The sequence below is a fragment of the Phytophthora infestans genome, genomic scaffold (assembly GCF_000142945.1).
Source record: "Phytophthora infestans T30-4 supercont1.27 genomic scaffold, whole genome shotgun sequence".
In the NCBI taxonomy this organism is placed as follows: Eukaryota; Oomycota; class Peronosporomycetes; order Peronosporales; family Peronosporaceae; genus Phytophthora; species Phytophthora infestans.
The window spans coordinates 1197849-1215175 of record NW_003303732.1 but is presented as its reverse complement, the minus strand read 5'-3'; the positions used below and the strand labels follow the sequence as shown (position 1 = coordinate 1215175).

Sequence of the window (17327 nt, the reverse complement as noted above, 5' to 3'; positions counted from 1 at the left end):
ATCGGCGCCCGCGTTGAGCAACGCTGTGGCGCCTCCTATTCGAACAGAATGAGTGGAAAATCGTGCCGGATCAAAGCCGGCTTTTCTTGCCGCATTTTTAATGATCGCAGCGATCTCCGTTGATGTGATTCCACCCTTTCTCACTGACAAGGCTGGATCGTTTGCACTCGTGCCCAGCACTGCTGCAGCTTTATGGAGCCATCGCGGCGCGATGGGTCCATAAAGCGCGATTCGCGCTGCTCGAACCGGACAGATCAGCGGATCCTTTGACTTGCTGTGGTAACGCATTTCCTCACGGCCGAATTGGTTGTTTTTGGCTCCATTGAGAGGGATGCCAGCTACCATGGCTCGCTTAGGTGCTACTTAACGTTCGTGATTGTCGTAAAACTTAATTGCCTCGAGTCGAAGAATATAGTTGTGAAATTGCCGCCCAATGAATAGATATTCAGAACGTCTCAGCAGGAAGAAATATCCGAGTAGAAGACCACCCCATAAAAGTTGGTGTCGAGTCTGCGTGAGGTCAAGTTCTTCGAAAATGAGACGAAGCAGGCGTGCTGACAGGATTGGTAAATCGCCGAATTCCTCGAAGTAAAATCGCATGACTGGCATTCACACCAGGGTCATATCCTGCCGTATTGCGATGAAACCAGCGTACCGCACACAATTTCGAACAAATCGTTGAATATGTGTTTCCTTGCTGAGAGCGATTCATTCCGTACTGCCAGAGATAAACAGCGAACGCACCCAATTGCTCCGCGTTCTTGTCTATCGAGTCCTTACTGAGCCACGGGTTAAGTCCCATTATTTTACACCAATACGTCCATTGAGACCACGCTCTTGTGTAATGTTTCCTCGACGACTGTGCTAAAGCCCCTGCGCGGAGTAATTCTCCCAAAGACGCGAGAGATTTCGCGAGTCGTGAGGGATCTGAGCCTGTTGCCAACCACAAGACATGTTAGAAAATTTTGTCGCCAGTAGTGGTGACTGCCACACCCTGCTGCCTGCGTCGGCCATGTCGTTGTCTACACCAGCGGTGGAATAAAATCCATGCTTTACTTCGGACAGACTTAGAATGCGCAGGAGCATTTGCGCGAAACGATTGCGACTTGCTCTGCGGTTACTCCACGAAACAGCTGCTATGTTATCAATCCAGAATCGGACATGAGCGTCACTATCTTGACTCAGACGACTCCACAGATGCCCCCACACCAATGCAGCAAGCACAGCACTCATCAATTCACGGACATTGATCCCGAAATCTCCGTCCCCTGATCTGTTGAATTCTTCAATAAGTTGAAGTTCCTCATAATTAAACTCCACTTGTAAGAACTGCTGTCTTGCTGGAAAAAGTGCGCACAAACCGCGATCACTAGCATCCATTTGGATGTGGTAATCGGGTTCATGTCGCCGTATAAAACGAGCGAGGGGGATGGCATTAAGAGCCCCTGTTGATAAGACTAACTCGAACCAGCGTAGGTCATCTTAAGCCCCAGCTGAAACTAAAATGACACTTAAGCGTGGTGCTCGACGGGTTAAATCGGCAATTCGTTGGAAGAAAGGTGCAGCTGCTCGCACACATGTAACCACATGTCGGAGGCTACCCATGAGCTTCTGCAATTGAGTTCGGGTGGCCTTGAGTCGACGAGCCATTTCACGAACCCGACGAAGCGCTTTTGTTATCTTCTCCTATTGATACTGTCAGCTTCTGCAGATTCTATTCCAGTCCTAATGCCCTGCCACGTGAAAACCAAGGAGAGAACTTTTTCTCGTTGCATGCGTTTGGCCCTAGAACTGTTATCATTGCAGTTCTCAGTGCAAATTCCGCGTCACACAGCCGCGATCCGATGTCGGGCTCGATGGCGATATGATCATCTCACCAAGCTCGTGAATCGAAGTTTTGGCTTTGTTTAAGTGATTGATGTCCACTTGGTGGTGCTGAATTAGTGTATAAGTGCTTAATTCCTGCACCAGCGTACCAGTACGAAGCAGGAGAGTTTTTCCATCCAAAGGAACAATACAAATCGATCACCAAGATGTTGAGCTCTGGAAACGTCCCTGCAAACCGGCCAACCTCGTCCGCCGCAATTGGGATGTTCCTGAACGCACCATTTACATCACCTGTTAACATCCTCTGCTGTCCTGGCAATGATTGTGCTACATCCAATATCCGATTAGATAGTGCATCAGGCCCATCGTAAGTGATTGAGATTTCTTGATCAGCAATTGTGTTGTCATTCACTGAGCTGCCCACTGGAAACGACAAATCGTGAATTATACGAGCGTCAACGCTTAATTCGACGTCACCCTTCGATACAGCCCCAAACGGGCTGCAAGTCACGCCTTCCAGTGTAGAAAGTAAGTCAAGATCGAGTAGTAAATACCGATCGACGTCCCGTCCGGCTCGGAGGTTTTTCACAATCGTGTTCAGCGCCCTGCGAGCCGATCCATGATTTGGAGGGGGCTTGTCTTGCTTGCGAAATGCTTTCTTCCAATGCGGTATAACACCGTGATCCACGATGGCTCGCCAATGCGAGTTATATTCGTAGCTGACCCAGGCAGGATGATAGCTTGGTATTTCGAGATTTTTGTTTGGTCTTGAATCGGCAGGACTTTCACCACGTAGAAGGCGAACAAATTCTGGCAAATTCATTTTGGCTCGACGAATAAACTCACTGTATACCGCCTGCCTGTTCCGATCCAACAGATACGTCGTTTTCCCATTGCATTGCATTGAAACTGGTGCTGGATCCGGTGGAGAGAGACCACTGCGAATTAACTGTTGCGCTAAAACTGCTGAAGCAGTTTTTAAGTGAATTTCCGCCAAACGGCGACGTGCCAACAAAGTTTGAGAGAACTTGCGCTGTCGTAGCAGCCTCACTATATCCGGCGTACTTTGAGTACTAGGACAATGCAGACTATCTGTCGGCACATGTCCATCAAGGTTTTTATCACAAACAGCAGCGTGTCGAGCGTTTGACTTGTGTAATTCATGTGCACCGCAAAATGCAGGTGGCATCGTCGCCGTAGCGTTGTCATTCTCGTCCAATTCTTCGCATGAGGGGAAGCTTGAAACCTCCGCTGCCCATGCAGATAAAATATGGTCTCTCTTGCCGTCTATACCTCCTTGAGAAGATGCCATGGCACAAATTCGAATTGCAGCTGCGTCTAACGTGGGCTGAGGTAATTTAGAGAATGCTACTGCGCGAATAGTAACCATACTATCGCACGAGGGGGAGTCGAGAGAATCCGCTGCCCGTGGTTGTAGCTTGAACAACGCAGTTAATTTGGTTGTGTCTCCTAATTTCTTACTCGAGGGGAAGCACTTGGACTTCGCTGCTCGCATAAGAGAGTTGAGGCTGTGGTGAGCTTCTATAGAACTACAAGAGGGGGAGACTGTCGTGCTCGCTGCCCCTGTAGCCAAAACCGATACCACATCCTTTGAGCACCAACTTTGAGCACTAGAGTGAGGTGTACTGCTGGCAGTACCGGAAGAAAAAATTTCAAAGTAATCGGTGTCGTCGACCAGTGAAAGGTCAAAGCTTGCGGCCTCCGCCAGTATACACCGTCACTGCATGTCACTTGATATTCCTCCAAATTTCTTAGCGATAAATTCACGAACCGCCTGAGGTAATACTGCTGGCTTAAAATGGCAGCGATTTGTGTCGACACAGGCTCCGTTTTCGCCTCGACACCCTTCCTTGGAAAGAAAACGAAGGCAGATCTCTTTTCCGCCTTGTTTAGGAAGGGCCTTTCGGATCTCCAGAGGAATTGAGCGTGAGGGACGCTTCTCGAGCTTGCCTGGTCGTTTTGCCGCGGGAGGTAGGCCACGTTGACCGTCGGAAAACGCAGCTTGTCCCCGTGTAGAGTGTAGCTCTTGCCGCATTATAAACTGATGGACTCGCATGAAAGACTCGTGAGCAATACTGAAATGCGACTTGACCCCTGCTGCTTTATCCCAATCTTCATCAGACACATAGACACGAAACAACTTCAAACGGTCATCAATCCAAGCTGCAACTTCTGCTAGAGCTAGCACTGAAGTTGGTGCGTCACTAACACGTAACTCAGCGAGAAACGTTACTGCGAAGTGAAATAGCTCCTGGACGAGAGGCTTGAAACATTGAAGACCAACGTTGTGAAGAACTTCAACTGTACCAATCAAAGCAGAAAACTCTGTCGGGTCAATAGGTCTTGGAAGTCCATTTTTCCGTGAGAAATTGCTCATGTCATGCTTCAAAACTCCCGCACGTTTTTCTTGCTCAGTAACTCGAACGAAATGTCGGATGGAGAGCCCTCTCGTACCGAATTCCCATCCAAACAGGCCACGCAGAATAGCAGGGTGTGAAAAGAAACCAAATTTTCTCCAGTGAATATGAACAAACTCCACAAAGCGCTGTGCTGTCATAGACACGTACTTACCGTTGATGAGAGAGTGGTATATTCCTGTTTGCGTTCCAGTTGGCTTGAATTGACACTTGTCTTTCGTCTCCGCTATATGCGGTCGCGAAACCGCGGTTGGATCGACAGCTGGCACTGTTCGATGTAGCGAGATTAATTGATCGACATCTTTCTGTAGCTGTCCATCTCCATCACAACGAACCCCACGTCGCTGCATACGATCTTCAGCGCAGCTGCCGGTGTTGGCAGCGCTGTTCACACGTCTGCGTTTTTACGCCGACTCCGCTGGAGGCCTGTCCAGTCGCACCGACCCCTGGGGCTCGCTATCGTTCTCCGAGTCACTAAGACCATCACTGAACACAGGTTCGCTCTGCGGATTTAGCTCACGACGATTCCATCTGGACCGGTCCTGACTGTTGTCGTCTTCGCTGGGTAAGCTAAAAATGCTATCGCCTAATTTAATTTCGGGTGGTGCCGTGCGCTTTCCGTCTTTGTAGTAGACGTAATCAAGGATGTGCTGAATGGTCACTTGATACACTTTGAAACTTGTAACATCAAGGAGTGGCACCAGTTTTGACTCATCGATGGAAGTGCTGCCAACTTCAGCGAGCAGAGCTGTCGAGTCCCGAACAGCTGGCTGGCCAACTCCGTTAAACTTGTTGTAGATCTTCTCGTGTCTCTGCTTGAGTTCAAGTGGCATAATCAGACCCACGCCACGACCACCACAAGGCCGCAACACATAAATCTCAACAGCAACATCCTGAATCGAGTTTGGCTTATGTGCAACCTGTAGTTCGACCCCGTCAAAGTTAACATCAAGGGTTCCTCGAAGCGACTCTTCATCCCAGTCATAACCAACGACTAATCCGTAGTCCCAAATTCGGGCCTTCCCTGGGGGCACCCTTAACGTGCAGATAGCGCTTCCCACGAAGGTACCCACTCAATCTAGGGCCTCCTGTGCTGTCACCACTCTCGGAGCTATCTTTGCGTGAACAAGTTCGACAGTCTCAGTCTGACTGTCTGCCCATCGACCACTCGGAACGAGCTTGACCTTGATCTTTCCTCCACGTGTCGCCTGACCTTCCGAGACCCCGTAGGTAAAACCAATGAGGCTGAAGGCGCCCGGAAGAAGGTAAAAATAGGTACTGCTCATGAAGGGCTGATGAGCTTGTCCGGAAAGGTTTTCTTGGAGGTTGTTAGCTGCGAAAAGAAAGCAAAAGTGAGCTGAAAGCAACTCAGCTTCTCGAGCTCCTACAGAACTAAATATAACTAACTGCGACATCGGGAAAATACGCCTTCGTCGGCAACTTGCACATCTCATGTTGCCGTTGCCTCCGCAACTTGCACATCTCATGTTGCCGTTGCCTCCGCAACCAGCAAATTGCGTGCGAGGAGTCTACTTGGTATAGACACACAATCGACAGGGACAAGGTCTTTTTGGACGCCATGATGGCCAGCATTTTGCTAGTATGCGGAGGCCCATATGTACCGGTATGCTTACATTGTAGGTTCTTGCAAAGGCCAAACTCTAAGTAACATGTGCCTCCAATGACCGTCACGCAGCTGACACGGTCATGACTGCTCTTAACTGGATACGGGCCCGGTGCAGACGGCCGGGAGCTGGTCAATAATGCAGCCAGCACGCAAGAGTGCGCTAGAATCCTGAGCTAAGCTACTCGATGTTTTCTTTTGCTCATGTACTCACAAAAGCAGCAAGTTGCCTTTCTCGAGTGCAACTTCAATATCACAGTTACTAAACATAGTATAATTCGGAATCAAAAAGTGCTCTACGCACCAAACATTCAGCAAATTAGATTGATACGATGCTTACTAACTGCAAGCGACGCATAAAGAAGCAAAACCCGACAGCAATGAGAAACAACAGCACATTTATTTTCTTACTACACGACGGTATTAAAAATTATACACAGATATCGACAGATCGCCTCTTTGAGCGAGATGAGCTAAGAGTTGATCAACGTTGCCAGGAGAAGTAGTCAACAAGACACTATTCCTCGGCTCACTGCGACCGCAGCATGCGATAACCTGTCCGCTTCGTCGAAGCACCCGTGCCGGCGGTGCCGGTGGTCGTGCCTGCAGTCGTGGTAGTTGCAGTTGCCTTGGCCCCGCCGTTCTGCGACGTAGATGTGCTAGTTTTGCCGTCCGTCGTTGTCGTAGCTCCACCCGCACCAGTACTTGCCGCTCCTCCCACACCGGCCGATCCGCCGACACCACCTCCGACACCAGCATTGGCGCTCACTCCACCATTAGCACCTCCACTCGCTCCACCTCCGACGCCAGCACCAGTGTTCCCACTCACTCCCGCGCCGACACCAGCATTGGCACTCACTCCACCGTTCGCAGCCCCGCCCACACCAGCGCCGACAGCAGCATTACCGCCCACGCCCACGCCAGCACCGACGTTACCACTCACACCACCTCCGACACCGGCACCAGCACCGACACCCGTAGTTCCTCCGACACCAACACCGCCGTATCCGTTACCGAGGCCCGCGCCGCCAACGCCAGCTCCGACCCCAGCACCAGCGCCTCCGTAGCCGGCTTCCCGACCAAACAGCCCAGCACCAGCACCACCATATCCGGCGCCTCGACCGTACAGACCAGCACCAACGCCACCAGCACCTCGACCGTACAGCCCAGCACCAGCGCCACCATAGCCGGCACCTCGACCGTACAGACCAGCACCAACGCTGGCTCCACCATGAAGACCGGCAGCGCCAGCTCCATAGAGTCCCGCACCACCGTGCAGACCAGCGCCAAGCAGTCCGAACGTCTGGGCGGCCTCCTTCTCAGCATACGCGCTGTTGGTTAGCGCCACGACGGCGAGGCACACGGCGGCGATCTTGCTACTGCTGAACATGTTGCGCTTGCGTGTTCTTGGACAGCCTTCGAATGCACGAGAGCTGTTTGATGTGAGCTCGAGTGAGGAGAATGGGAAATGAGCTCTGGACGGCGCCACTCGGCAACCTTCCCGCATTGACGGTCGTCTAGATCATGTGTACAAGGCAGGTAGGTATAAGAGAGCACACTGCGTGCGAGGAGTCTACTTGGTATAGACACACAATCGACAGGGACAAGGTCTTTTTGGACGCCATGATGACCAGCATTTTGCTAGTATGCGGAGGCCCATATGTACCGGTATGCTTACATTGTAGGTTCTTGCAAAGGCCAAACTCTAAGTAACATGTGCCTCCAATGACCGTCACGCAGCTGACACGGTCATGACTGCTCTTAACTGGATACGGGCCCGGTGCAGACGGCCGGGAGCTGGTCAATAATGCAGTTAGCACGCAAGAGTGCGCTAGAATCCTGAGCTAAGCTACTCGATGTTTTCTTTTGCTCATGTACTCACAAAAGCAGCAAGTTGCCTTTCTCGAGTGCAACTTCAATATCACAGTTACTAAACATAGTATAATTCGGAATCAAAAAGTGCTCTACGCACCAAACATTCAGCAAATTAGATTGATACGATGCTTACTAACTGCAAGCGACGCATAAAGAAGCAAAACCCGACAGCAATGAGAAACAACAGCACATTTATTTTCTTACTACACGACGGTATTAAAAATTATACACAGATATCGGCAGATCGCCTCTTTGAGCGAGATGAGCTAAGAGCTGAACAACGTAGCCAGGAGAAGTTGTCAACAAGACACTATTCCTCGGCTCACTGCGACCGCAGCATGCGATAACCTGTCTGCTTCGTCGAAGCACCCGTGCCGGCGGTGCCGGTGGTCGTGCCTGCAGTCGTGGTAGTTGCAGTTGCCTTGGCCCCGCCGTTCTGCGACGTAGATGTGCTAGTTTTGCCGTCCCGTCGTTGTCGTAGCTCCACCCGCACCAGTACTTGCCCGCTCCCTCCCCACACCGGCCGATCCGCCGACACCACCTCCGACCACCAGCATTGGCGCTCACTCCACCTTTAGCACCTCCACTCGCTCCACCTCCGACGCCAGCACCAGTGTTCCCACTCACTCCCCGCGCCGACACCCAGCATTGGCAACTCACTCCACCGTTCGCAGCCCCGCCCACACCAGCGCCGACAGCAGCATTACCGCCCACGCCCACGCCAGCACCGACGTTACCACTCACACCACCTCCGACACCGGCACCAGCACCGACACCCGTAGTTCCTCCGACACCAACACCGCCGTATCCGTTACCGAGGCCCGCGCCGCCAACGCCAGCTCCGACCCCAGCACCAGCGCCTCCGTAGCCGGCTTCCCGACCAAACAGCCCAGCACCAGCACCACCATATCCGGCGCCTCGACCGTACAGACCAGCACCAACGCCACCAGCACCTCGACCGTACAGCCCAGCACCAGCACCACCATAGCCGGCACCTCGACCGTACAGACCTGCACCAACGCCGGCTCCACCATGAAGACCGGCAGCGCCAGCTCCATAGAGTCCCGCACCACCGTGCAGACCAGCGCCAAGCAGTCCGAGCGTCTGGGCGGCCTCCTTCTCAGCATACGCGCTGTTGGTTAGCGCCACGACGGCGAGGCACACGGCGGCGATCTTGCTACTGCTGAACATGTTGCGCTTGCGTGTTCTTGGACAGCCTTCGAATGCACGAGAGCTGTTTGATGTGAGCTCGAGTGAGGAGAATGGGAAATGAGCTCTGGACGGCGCCACTCGGCAACCTTCCCGCATTGACGGTCGTCTAGATCATGTGTACAAGGCAGGTAGGTGGTATAAGAGAGCACACTGCGTGCGAGGAGTCTACTTGGTATAGACACACAATCGACAGGGACAAGGTCTTTTTGGACGCCATGATGACCAGCATTTTGCTAGTATGCGGAGGCCCATATGTACCGGTATGCTTACATTGTAGGTTCTTGCAAAGGCCAAACTCTAAGTAACATGTGCCTCCAATGACCGTCACGCAGCTGACACGGTCATGACTGCTCTTAACTGGATACGGGCCCGGTGCAGACGGCCGGGAGCTGGTCAATAATGCAGCCAGCACGCAAGAGTGCGCTAGAATCCTGAGCTAAGCTACTCGATGTTTTCTTTTGCTCATGTACTCACAAAAGCAGCAAGTTGCCTTTTTCCTCTGGATCACCTTCATCAAGTAGCTGGACCGATAAACGAGGTTGGTGTTTGGGGGGAAAATGTTGGAGAGTGTATTTAGAAGATGTGTCTCTCTTGGTTGCCCTGCACCGTGATGGAGCGGTGTTTGCCCTGGGTGAGGAGCGGTGGGTTTTTGCTGTTGTTTGTTGTGCTGTGCGGCAAAAAGAGGAATGAGTAAACAATGTTAGGCCTGTCCAGTAACGGTAAAGTCATACTCCCCAGGCTCTGGGATAGGAACAGCCAGCCGGGTGACGGAGCTGTCGTGACCCCTGGCTTCGGATAAGATCAGCTCGCCAGAGGACGTTGTAGTTGCACCTGTTCCAACTCGTTAAAGCTGTTTTAGGCGGGATATTGATGAATGTTCCATCAGAAAAATCTCTCTTCCACTTGCGCGCAAAAGCAGCCATTCTCGAGTGCAACTTCAATATCACAGTTACTAAACATAGTATAATTCGGAATCAAAAAGTGCTCTACGCACCAAACATTCAGCAAATTAGATTGATACGATGCTTACTAACTGCAAGCGACGCATAAAGAAGCAAAACCCGACAGCAATGAGAAACAACAGCACATTTATTTTCTTACTACACGACGGTATTAAAAATTATACACAGATATCGGCAGATCGCCTCTTTGAGCGAGATGAGCTAAGAGCTGATCAACGTAGCCAGGAGAAGTAGTCAACAAGACACTATTCCTCGGCTCACTGCGATCGCAGCATGCGATAACCTGTCTGCTTCGTCGAAGCACCCGTGCCGGCGGTGCCGGTGGTCGTGCCTGCAGTCGTGGTAGTTGCAGTTGCCTTGGCCACGCCGTTCTGCGACGTAGATGTGCTAGTTCTGCCGTCCGTCGTTGTCGTAGCTCCACCCGCACCAGTACTTGCGGCTCCTCCCATACGGACCGATTCGCCGATACTGGCAGTGCCGCCGACACTCACTCCGACATCAGCCTTGGTGCTCACTCTCCCGATAGGACTGCTACTCGTTCAACCTCCGACGCCAGCACCAGTGTTCCCACTCACTCCCGCGCCGACACCAGCATTAGCACTCACTCCACCGTTCGCAGCCCCGCCCACACCAGCGCCGACAGCAGCATTACCGCCCACGCCCACGCCAGCACCGACGTTACCACTCACACTACCTCCGACACCGGGCACCAGCACCGACACCCGTAGTTCCTCCGACACCAACACCGCCGTATCCGTTACCGAGGCCCGCGCCGCCAACGCCAGCTCCGACCCCAGCACCAGCGCCTCCGTAGCCGGCTTCCCGACCAAACAGCCCAGCACCAGCACCACCATATCCGGCGCCTCGACCGTACAGCCCAGCACCAACGCCACCAGCACCTCGACCGTACAGACCAGCACCAGCGCCACCATAGCCGGCACCTCGATCGTACAGCCCAGCACCAGCACCACCCAAACCGGCACCTCGACCGTACAGACCAGCACCAGCGCCACCATAGCCGGCACCTCGATCGTACAGCCCAGCACCAGCACCACCATAGCCGGCACCTCGACCGTACAGACCAGCACCAACGCCGGCTCCACCATGAAGACCGGCAGCGCCAGCTCCATAGAGTCCCGCACCACCGTGCAGACCAGCGCCGGCTCCACCATGAAGACCGGCAGCGCCAGCTCCATAGAGTCCCGCACCACCGTGCAGACCAGCGCCAAGCAGTCCGAACGTCTGGGCGGCCTCCTTCTCAGCATACGCGCTGTTGGTTAGCGCCACGACGGCGAGGCACACGGCGGCGATCTTGCTACTGCTGAACATGTTGCGCTTGCGTGTTCTTGGACAGCCTTCGAATGCACGAGAGCTGTTTGATGTGAGCTCGAGTGAGGAGAATGGGAAATGAGCTCTGGACGGCGCCACTCGGCAACCTTTTCCGTCGGTTCCGCATTGACGGTCGTCTAGATCATGTGTACAAGGCAGGTAGGTATAAGAGAGCACACTGCGTGCGAGGAGTCTACATGGTATAGACACACAATCGACAGGGACAAGGTCTTTTAAGGCGCCATGATGACCAGCATTTTGCTAGTTAGTATGCGGAGGCCCATATGTACCGGTATGCTTACATTGTAGGTTCTTGCAAAGGCCAAACTCTAAGTAACATGTGCCTCCAATGACCGTCACGCAGCTGACACGGTCATGACTGCTCTTAACTGGATACGGGCCCGGTGCAGACGGCCGGGAGCTGGTCAATAATGCAGTTAGCACGCAAGAGTGCGCTAGAATCCTGAGCTAAGCTACTCGATGTTTTCTTTTGCTCATGTACTCACAAAAGCAGCAAGTTGCCTTTTTCCTCTGGATCACCTTCATCAAGTAGCTGGACCGATAAACGAGGTTGGTGTTTGGGGGGAAAATGTTGGAGAGTGTATTTAGAAGATGTGTCTCTCTTGGTTGCCCTGCACCGTGATGGAGCGGTGTTTGCCCTGGGTGAGGAGCGGTGGGTTTTTGCTGTTGTTTGTTGTGCTGTGCGGCAAAAAGAGGAATGAGTAAACAATGTTAGGCCTGTCCAGTAACGGTAAAGTCATACTCCCCAGGCTCTGGGATAGGAACAGCCAGCCGGGTGACGGAGCTGTCGTGACCCCTGGCTTCGGATAAGATCAGCTCGCCAGAGGACGTTGTAGTTGCACCTGTTCCAACTCGTTAAAGCTGTTTTAGGCGGGATATTGATGAATGTTCCATCAGAAAAATCTCTCTTCCACTTGCGCGCAAAAGCAGCCATTCTCGAGTGCAACTTCAATATCACAGTTACTAAACATAGTATAATTCGGAATCAAAAAGTGCTCTACGCACCAAACATTCAGCAAATTAGATTGATACGATGCTTACTAACTGCAAGCGACGCATAAAGAAGCAAAACCCGACAGCAATGAGAAACAACAGCACATTTATTTTCTTACTACACGACGGTATTAAAAATTATACACAGATATCGGCAGATCGCCTCTTTGAGCGAGATGAGCTAAGAGCTGATCAACGTAGCCAGGAGAAGTAGTCAACAAGACACTATTCCTCGGCTCACTGCGATCGCAGCATGCGATAACCTGTCTGCTTCGTCGAAGCACCCGTGCCGGCGGTGCCGGTGGTCGTGCCTGCAGTCGTGGTAGTTGCAGTTGCCTTGGCCCCGCCGTTCTGCGACGTAGATGTGCTAGTTCTGCCGTCCGTCGTTGTCGTAGCTCCACCCGCACCAGTACTTGCCGCTCCTCCCACACCGACCGATCCGCCGACACCGGCCGATCCGCCGACATCACCTCTGACACCAGCATTGGGGCTCACTCCAGCGTTAGCACTTCCACTCGCTCCACCTCCGACGCTAGCGCCAGTGTTCCCACTCACTCCCGCGCCGACTCCAGCATTGGCACTCACTCCACCGTTCGCAGCCACGCCCACATCAGCGCCGACAGCAGCATTACCGCCCACGCTCACACTAGCACCGAACGTTACCACTCACACCACCTCCGACACCGGCACCAGCACCGACACCCGTAGTTCCTCCGACACCAACACCGCCGTATCCGTTACCGAGGCCCGCGCCGCCAACGCCAGCTCCGACCCCAGCACCAGCGCCTCGGTAGCCGGCTTCCGACCAAACAGCCCAGCACCAGCACCACCATATCCGGCGCGTCGACCGTACAGACCAGCACCAACGCCACCAGCACCTCGACCGTACAGCCCAGCACCAGCACCACCATAGCCGGCACCTCGACCGTACAGACCTGCACCAACGCCGGCTCCACCATGAAGACCGGCAGCGCCAGCTCCATAGAGTCCCGCACCACCGTGCAGACCAGCGCCAAGCAGTCCGAACGTCTGGGCGGCCTCCTTCTCAGCATACGCGCTGTTGGTTAGCGCCACGACGGCGAGGCACACGGCGGCGATCTTGCTACTGCTGAACATGTTGCGCTTGCGTGTTCTTGGACAGCCTTCGAATGCACGAGAGCTGTTTGATGTGAGCTCGAGTGAGGAGAATGGGAAATGAGCTCTGGACGGCGCCACTCGGCAACCTTTTGCGTCGGTCCCGCATTGACGGTCGTCTAGATCATGTGTACAAGGCAGGTAGGTGGTATAAGAGAGTACACTGCGTGCGAGGAGTCTACTTGGTATAGACACACAATCGACAGGGACAAGGTCTTTTTGGACGCCATGATGACCAGCATTTTGCTAGTATGCGGAGGCCCATATGTACCGGTATGCTTACATTGTAGGTTCTTGCAAAGGCCAAACTCTAAGTAACATGTGCCTCCAATGACCGTCACGCAGCTGACACGGTCATGACTGCTCTTAACTGGATACGGGCCCGGTGCAGACGGCCGGGAGCTGGTCAATAATGCAGCCAGCACGCAAGAGTGCGCTAGAATCCTGAGCTAAGCTACTCGATGTTTTCTTTTGCTCATGTACTCACAAAAGCAGCAAGTTGCCTTTCTCGAGTGCAACTTCAATATCACAGTTACTAAACATAGTATAATTCGGAATCAAAAAGTGCTCTACGCACCAAACATTCAGCAAATTAGATTGATACGATGCTTACTAACTGCAAGCGACGCATAAAGAAGCAAAACCCGACAGCAATGAGAAACAACAGCACATTTATTTTCTTACTACACGACGGTATTAAAAATTATACACAGATATCGGCAGATCGCCTCTTTGAGCGAGATGAGCTAAGAGCTGATCAACGTAGCCAGGAGAAGTAGTCAACAAGACACTATTCCTCGGCTCACTGCGACCGCAGCATGCGATAACCTGTCTGCTTCGTCGAAGCACCCGTGCCGGCGGTGCCGGTGGTCGTGCCTGCAGTCGTAGTAGTTGCAGTTGCCTTGGCCCCGCCGTTCTGCGACGTAGATGTGCTAGTTCTGCCGTCCGTCGTTGTCGTAGCTCCACCCGCACCAGTACTTGCCGCTCCTCCCACACCGACCGATCCGCCGACACCGGCCGATCCGCCGACACCACCTCCGACACCAGCATTGGCGCTCACTCCACCGTTAGCACCTCCACTCGCTCCACCTCCGACGCCAGCACCAGTGTTCCCACTCACTCCCGCGCCGACACCAGCATTGGCACTCACTCCACCGTTCGCAGCCCCGCCCACACCAGCGCCGACAGCAGCATTACCGCCCACGCCCACGCCAGCACCGACGTTACCACTCAACGACCACCTCCGACACCGGCACCAGCACCGACACCCGGTAGTTCCTCCGACACCAACACCGCCGTATCCGTTACCGAGGGCCGCGCCGCCAACGCCAGCTCCGACCCCAGCACCAGCGCCTCCGTAGCCGGCTTCCCGACCAAACAGCCCAGCACCAGCACCACCATATCCGGCGCCTCGACCGTACAGCCCAGCACCAACGCCACCAGCACCTCGACCGTACAGACCAGCACCAGCGCCACCATATCCGGCGCCTCGACCGTACAGCCCAGCACCAACGCCACCAGCACCTCGACCGTACAGACCAGCACCAGCGCCACCATAGCCGGCACCTCGATCGTACAGCCCAGCACCAGCACCACCATAGCCGGCACCTCGACCGTACAGACCAGCACCAACGCCGGCTCCACCATGAAGACCGGCAGCGCCAGCTCCATAGAGTCCCGCACCACCGTGCAGACCAGCGCCGGCTCCACCATGAAGACCGGCAGCGCCAGCTCCATAGAGTCCCGCACCACCGTGCAGACCAGCGCCAAGCAGTCCGAACGTCTGGGCGGCCTCCTTCTCAGCATACGCGCTGTTGGTTAGCGCCACGACGGCGAGACACACGGCGGCGATCTTGCTACTGCTGAACATGTTGCGCTTGGCGTGTTCTGGGACAGCCTTCGAATGCACGAGAGCTGTTTGATGTGAGCTCGAGTGAGGAGAAATGGGAAATGAGCTCCTCGACGGCGCCCCCTCGGCAACCTTTTCCGTCGGTCCCGCATTGACGGTCGTCTAGATCATGTGTACAAGGCAGGGTAGGTGGTATAAGAGAGCACACTGCGTGCGAGGAGTCTACTTGCTATAGACACACAATCGACAGGGTCAAGGTCTTTTTGGACGCCATGATGACCAGCATTTTGCTAGTATGCGGAGGCCCATATGTACCGGTATGCTTACATTGTGGATTCTTGCAAAGGCCAAACTCTAAGTAACATGTGACTCCAATGACCGTCACGCAGCTGACACGGTCATGACTGCTCTTAAATGGATACGGGCCCGGTGCAGACGGCCGAAGGCTGGTCAATAATGCAGCCAGCACGCAAGAGTGCGCTAGAGTCCTGAGCTAAGCTACTCGATGTTTTCTTTTGCTCATGTACTCACAAAAGCAGCAAGTTGCCTTTCTCGAGTGCAACTTCAATATCACAGTTACTAAACATAGTATAATTCGGAATCAAAAAGTGCTCTACGCACCAAACATTCAGCAAATTAGATTGATACGATGCTTACTAACTGCAAGCGACGCATAAAGAAGCAAAACCCGACAGCAATGAGAAACAACAGCACATTTATTTTCTTACTACACGACGGTATTAAAAATTATACACAGATATCGGCAGATCGCCTCTTTGAGCGAGATGAGCTAAGAGCTGATCAACGTAGCCAGGAGAAGTAGTCAACAAGACACTATTCCTCGGCTCACTGCGATCGCAGCATGCGATAACCTGTCTGCTTCGTCGAAGCACCCGTGCCGGCGGTGCCGGTGGTCGTGCCTGCAGTCGTGGTAGTTGCAGTTGCCTTGGCCCCGCCGTTCTGCGACGTAGATGTGCTAGTTCTGCCGTCCGTCGTTGTCGTAGCTCCACCCGCACCAGTACTTGCCAACTCGGTCCCACACCGACCGATCCGCCGACAAACCGCGCCGAGAGGGCCGCAACACCACCTCTCGAAAACCCGCATTGGCGCTCCACTTCCACCGTTTAACAACCTCCAACTCGCCTCCCAACCTCCGCAAGCCCCGACAACACTTGTTTTCCCCACTCACTTCTCGCGCCCGCAAACCACACATGTGCCACTCCACTCCCACGCTTGCAACCCCGCCCCACACCCGCGCCGACGCAGCATACCGCCCACGCCCACGCCAGCACGACGTTACACTCACACCACTCCGACACGGCACAGCACCGACACCCGTAGTTCCTCCGACACCAACACCGCCGTATCCGTTACCGAGGCCCGCGCCGCCAACGCCAGCTCCGATCCCCAGCACCAGCGCCTCCGTAGCCGGCTTCCCGACCAAACAGCCCAGCACCAGCACCACCATATCCGGCGCCTCGACCGTACAGCCCAGCACCAACGCCACCAGCACCTCGACCGTACAGCACAGCACCAGCGCCACCATATCCGGCGTACAGCCCAGCACCAGCGCCACCATAGCCGGCACCTCGACCGTACAGACCAGCACCAACGCTGGCTCCACCATGAAGACCGGCAGCGCCAGCTCCATAGAGTCCCGCACCACCGTGCAGAACAGCGCCAAGCAGTCCGAACGTCTGGGCGGCCTCCTTCTCAGCATACGCGCTGTTGGTTAGCGCCACGACGGCGAGGCACACGGCGGCGATCTTGCTACTGCTGAACATGTTGCGCTTGCGTGTTCTTGGACAGCCTTCGAATGCACGAGAGCTGTTTGATGTGAGCTCGAGTGAGGAGAATGGGAAATGAGCTCTGGACGGCGCCACTCGGCAACCTTTTCCGTCGGTCCCGCATTGACGGTCGTCTAGATCATGTGTACAAGGCAGGTAGGTGGTATAAGAGAGCACACTGCGTGCGAGGAGTCTACTTGGTATAGACACACAATCGACAGGGACAAGGTCTTTTTGGACGCCATGATGACCAGCATTTTGCTAGTATGCGGAGGC

At 54.1% G+C, this 17327-nt stretch overlaps 8 protein-coding genes across 8 annotated transcripts; all 8 read right to left on the bottom strand.

Annotated features, from left to right (window-relative positions):
• Positions 1-3565: 3565 nt before the first annotated feature.
• Positions 3566-3883, bottom strand: PITG_12774 (uncharacterized protein; the record flags this gene model as incomplete). The annotated part of the gene is made up of 1 exon (XM_002900116.1): positions 3566-3883. The coding sequence occupies one exon, from the start codon at positions 3881-3883 to the stop codon at positions 3566-3568; it is 318 nt and encodes a 105-aa protein (XP_002900162.1).
• A 786-nt stretch (positions 3884-4669) lies between these two features.
• PITG_12773 (uncharacterized protein) lies at positions 4670-5846 on the bottom strand (the record flags this gene model as incomplete). Its single annotated transcript, XM_002900115.1, has 3 exons — positions 4670-5185; positions 5366-5557; positions 5673-5846. The coding sequence occupies 3 exons, from the start codon at positions 5844-5846 to the stop codon at positions 4670-4672; spliced, it is 882 nt and encodes a 293-aa protein (XP_002900161.1).
• Positions 5847-6418: 572 nt separating this feature from the next.
• Positions 6419-7279, bottom strand: PITG_22975 (glycine-rich protein; the record flags this gene model as incomplete). Its single annotated transcript, XM_002900114.1, has 1 exon — positions 6419-7279. One exon carries the CDS (start codon positions 7277-7279, stop codon positions 6419-6421), a length of 861 nt encoding a protein of 286 aa, XP_002900160.1.
• Positions 7280-7980: 701 nt separating this feature from the next.
• PITG_22974 (glycine-rich protein) lies at positions 7981-8955 on the bottom strand (the record flags this gene model as incomplete). Its single annotated transcript, XM_002900113.1, has 1 exon — positions 7981-8955. One exon carries the CDS (start codon positions 8953-8955, stop codon positions 7981-7983), a length of 975 nt encoding a protein of 324 aa, XP_002900159.1.
• A 594-nt stretch (positions 8956-9549) lies between these two features.
• PITG_12771 (uncharacterized protein) lies at positions 9550-11342 on the bottom strand (the record flags this gene model as incomplete). Its single annotated transcript, XM_002900112.1, has 3 exons — positions 9550-9628; positions 10200-10441; positions 10514-11342. 3 exons carry the CDS (start codon positions 11201-11203, stop codon positions 9550-9552), a joined length of 1011 nt encoding a protein of 336 aa, XP_002900158.1.
• A 530-nt stretch (positions 11343-11872) lies between these two features.
• On the bottom strand, positions 11873-13397 carry PITG_12770 (uncharacterized protein; the record flags this gene model as incomplete). Its single annotated transcript, XM_002900111.1, has 3 exons — positions 11873-11951; positions 12523-12753; positions 12952-13397. 3 exons carry the CDS (start codon positions 13395-13397, stop codon positions 11873-11875), a joined length of 756 nt encoding a protein of 251 aa, XP_002900157.1.
• Positions 13398-14217: 820 nt separating this feature from the next.
• Positions 14218-15285, bottom strand: PITG_12769 (glycine-rich protein; the record flags this gene model as incomplete). Its single annotated transcript, XM_002900110.1, has 1 exon — positions 14218-15285. One exon carries the CDS (start codon positions 15283-15285, stop codon positions 14218-14220), a length of 1068 nt encoding a protein of 355 aa, XP_002900156.1.
• An 825-nt stretch (positions 15286-16110) lies between these two features.
• Positions 16111-17048, bottom strand: PITG_12768 (extracellular Glycine-rich protein; the record flags this gene model as incomplete). Its single annotated transcript, XM_002900109.1, has 3 exons — positions 16111-16246; positions 16536-16878; positions 16928-17048. 3 exons carry the CDS (start codon positions 17046-17048, stop codon positions 16111-16113), a joined length of 600 nt encoding a protein of 199 aa, XP_002900155.1.
• Positions 17049-17327: the final 279 nt, after the last annotated feature.